Raw genomic sequence first — 4478 nt, forward strand, 5'->3', positions numbered from 1 at the left:
TCTTACACCTTATATATTCGTACAAAGTGCCATTTTCCATACAAACATCTTCTTTGCATAATTTACATATAGTTTTATCTATTAATCTAATATAATTAAAATTTTCTGCTTAGTATTTTTTATTTAACATTTTAAAGTACATTTTTAAGATTATTTTTTTACAAAATTTCACACTTTCATTTTTGGTCGGCAAGGTATCTTACTCCATTTGATTGGTATACGGAGAGCAAATTTTAAACTGCTTTAAAGAAGGCATATTTATTTCTTTAAAAATTTTTTTCCTCTTCTTAACAAATCTCTATACATAATCATTAATAATTTGAAATTTTTCGAAAATCGTTTTTAAGATCTTTTTTTTAACACTTTAAATTTCATTTTTAAGGGTAAAAAATAAATATTTATAACCTTTTTTAGTGTATCTGAGTGTTGTAAACCCCATTTATTAATCATTTTTTTAGGGAAGAGTGAAAAAGCAGCCGGAAGTAAAGCAATCCTATTTAACATTTAGCTTTTTCATCAAGACAATATTAACTTACAAACTAAAGAGTATTCTCAAGTATATACACACTTTTTTCAAATATAAGAAAGAAAATTTCGTAAGTATATATAAAAGTTTAATGAATTAAAAATGTCTTAAAAAAAGAACAAAAGTTTTGATTTGGGGGTAAATTTTTAACAAATTATAAAAGAATTTTAATTTAATCATGGCAAAAGATCTTTCTATAGTTAAAAAATTGTGATTATAGTATGTTTAAAAATAAATAAAGTTATCAAAAAATGTTTAATATCACGAGATGCATTTCTTAATCATTACATGATTAAAGAGAAAACCAAAAAAAAAGAATTTGTAAGAAGAATATTGGATCAAGCAATCTTATATTCTTGAGGTTGTTGATTTAATTTTTGAAAAAACAAAATTTTATAAACCCCAAAATTGATGAGCAAAATGCACGAAAGATATAAAACTAGAGCATGAGAAATTATTAATTGATTTTATCATTCCTTTTTTAAACGGCGTCATCATGCGATTCTGCATTCAATTGACATTTTTAAGAGAATAGTAGATGTAAATCTTTACGCTGCTATGAATATTGCAGATGTATTCTTGAATATTGTTTACCGTCTTCATAAATCATTTTTGGCATACCTGACTATAATTTTCAACAGGATTAAAATCTAGACTTAATTGTGGCAAATACATGCAATAAATGTTACTATTTTTAAACCACGTCTGAGTTGGATAAGTTCGATGGCAAGATGCATCATCCTGTTGAAAAATGTAATTTTAATTGCAACTTAAGTCATTAAAATTATTGTTTTTATTTTTAATAAATGTTAATAAAGGAATTTAAGTATTCTATAATAAGCAACCTGTTCATTTTATTACTAACAATTTGTAAAATCAATTGTTTATTGAAACAAAAACTGGGCTAAACCATAATGTCTACTCCGCCCTGTATAAGTTTACTATATAAAATTTCATCTTTGTTTAAATGCACCAATAATACTCAAAACCATCTAAATTAATTTTTTTATATACAAATATAACTTTGTGCCACTGACTGACTCATAAAACTTTATCTAAAGCAAAATCAACCCTTTTTAACTTATGCATTTTTTTAACTGGGACACTTTCTCATTTTTTTATACAAAGTTACTATCTTATTTAATCGCTCTTTAAAATGTAGATTTTAATACTAATGATTACAAATATGCTTTAATTTTAAAATACAGATGACTTCATTAGAACCTATACTTCGGATTGGTTAAAATGTTCTTTACTTCCTTTTTTATTAGTAACTTTAATTATACTCTGTGAAGTCAAATAATTTCTAGCTGTGGTCCTACTTCGAACCAACATTATACTAATTTGCTTAATATTTCTACCTGTTGAAAAATAGAATTAATTTTTTTTTTATAAAAATTTTAAGAAGTTCCTTTACTCATTTAGGAAAATAATAATTTTTTTTAAAAAACCTTAAAACTATCATGCCCCTGAGAAATATTGGAGAAGTTTTAAATTGTTTTTCTAAATCAAAAAATATATAATAACGAATATTAATGATTTAAGCATGTGTTTGTATATCAAAATTTGTGTTGTATGGGCTATACCTTATAATTATAGAATTAATTCTTTGTTTTAAACGTTTTGTAGTAGATTAGATTAAAAAGATAAGTTACTTGATGCTTTTTAATGCAACAAAATAGATGTATTATTTACAATCCTATAAAACGTGCTTTTAAGGTGGATGTCTTAAGATTTTGACGCGCCTCTTAAGACAAAAAATACAAAAAACAGATTAGAACTATGAAGAACAAGATTTGATACAAATTATTTTGACACAAATTTTAACCACATAATTTGAATATAAATAAGTCCTGCACCGAAGGGTAGCTACCATTCTTATAATAGTTTTCAATAAAATTGTTTTTTTTGAATATCGATTTAACTCGGTTTGGTTTTTACTACTCTGCTTGTTCATTTCGCGCATGCTTGCAAAACTATCTTTCTGTAGTTTAATTATTTAAAACATTTTTTCATTTAAAAACTTCAATTTTATTTTAGAAATCCTAAAAAAAATTATTTGTCATGTTTGTGGCATAACAAAATAATTATTCTAAAATATTTTCTTTTTTTATTTTGCACAGATAAAAAAATTTTTAGGTTTTTTAAGATTTTGATGCGCACTGTAGAAAGTTTATAGTTTATGATAGCACGTGAATTTTTTTAAGCTTAAACGCTGGGATTACGCAAGAGCAACATTCTGAATGTTTAATTGTGGTATTTTACACAATTTAAACTTATGTTTTGTATTTATTGTTTATATGTTTAGTTGTTAATGTTTACTTTGTAATCTATATTCGTTTTAATAATTAATCGATGTTAGTAAACAAACATTAAAAAATATAAATACAAAAATTACTTCTACCTACAGACACGAAAAATAAAACTATAAATGAAAATAAAAATCAATTACAATAGAAGAGGTATGAGAAATAACAATAACAATTAAATCAATATAAAGTTTATTGTTAAAAAGTATTTTAGGAAACTTTTATCAACATGACCATATCACCAAAACAATTTTATGGGATCATAGTGTTGAAAGGCAAAAAAGATTCAACACCCTTGTATTTTTATTCTTTTTTCAAAATGGTTTAAAACCGACTCCCATTAGATAAGTTGTAATAAAAATAATGCTAAAACTTTCGTTATAACTAGATAGTGTGATCTAGTATGTAAACCTTAAACTCACAAAAAAACTTTATTTACAAATTAAATTCTGATAATCATCGTAAATAACTGTATCCAAAAGAATTTCAAAATTAACACTTGAATCCTTATCAAGACTTCTATAATATTCTAAAGGTACACCAAATCTATTCTTAACGTACTCTTCAAATTCTTCTTCCTTTTTGTATAACATCTGGAAAATCACTTCTAAGTATCGAAGATTCGCTTTCTTCGAGTCATCCAAATTTATATTTCTTTCAATTAATAAATTACGGAGCAAAAAGACTGAAAAATTCCATTGGCTAATCGAAAGTTTATACTCTATGTTTTTTTCGTCATTCTGAAAAATTTTGTCAAGATGAGATTTCCATGCTTCAACATCAGATTTTACTTCGTTAATAGTACATTCTATATTTTCTGTTTCAGGCAAACGACATCTTATTTTTGCAAACGGAATATTACTTATAAAAACATTAATAAAAGTATCAATTGAGAAATCTGAAGGTACAAAACAGCTATTCGGCGAAATAATTTCAAAAAAAGCGTACAAATCATCCTTTGTTACATAATCAAAAAGGCTTTCCTCCCCGTTCCTTCTTCGTACTATTTCATAATTTAAAAAATCCATAAAATTAATAAGATACCACCTATATTTATAAATCCAATCACCCAGAAAATTATTAAGAGACATGTCTTTTAAATAACCAGAAACGCTACTATTAAAAATTATAGTTTCTTTAAAGTTTGGTCCAGTTTCATACATTTCTGAGAGTAAAACACTATCTTTTGCATTAATGCGTGAAATTTTTTTTTGCGAATTGTAAAAACAATTAGATCCCGATTTGGAGATAGATTTTTCTTTTTTCCTCTTTTTGCTTACATACTTTATTCTTTTTTCACAATCGCTTCTACTGTATGTTATCAAAAATGGTTTACTTTGTAGATTTGATTCTTGAGCAAATGATACATCCGTCTTTGAATTATCCTTAGAATTACTAAAAGGGATGATAAAAAACAAAAGATTTGCCAAACAAAGTGCTAAGAATATACATAGCACAACTTTACAACAATTACCATATTTTTCCCATAAATTCTTTGTCACTGTATGCACTTTTTTATTTTTCTCTGTTTTATCTTGAGGCAACAAATTATCACCATTAGTATCATCCTTTTTATGTCTACAAGACAAAGAAGTCTCCGATGTTTCTACACTTGATGCCAAAATAAAATCACTGCACTTGAA

General features: G+C 25.4%; 1 protein-coding gene across 1 annotated transcript; it reads right to left on the bottom strand.

The window, feature by feature from the left end:
- Positions 1-3266: 3266 nt before the first annotated feature.
- AAJ76_1780005051 (hypothetical protein) lies at positions 3267-4478 on the bottom strand (the record flags this gene model as incomplete). The annotated part of the gene is made up of 1 exon (XM_024474256.1): positions 3267-4478. A coding segment is annotated over one exon (1212 nt), but the record flags the coding sequence as incomplete, so codon positions are not given.

The sequence above is a fragment of the Vairimorpha ceranae genome, assembly GCF_000988165.1.
Source record: "Vairimorpha ceranae strain PA08 1199 chromosome Unknown NODE_178, whole genome shotgun sequence".
Lineage (NCBI taxonomy): Eukaryota > Fungi > Microsporidia > Nosematidae > Vairimorpha > Vairimorpha ceranae.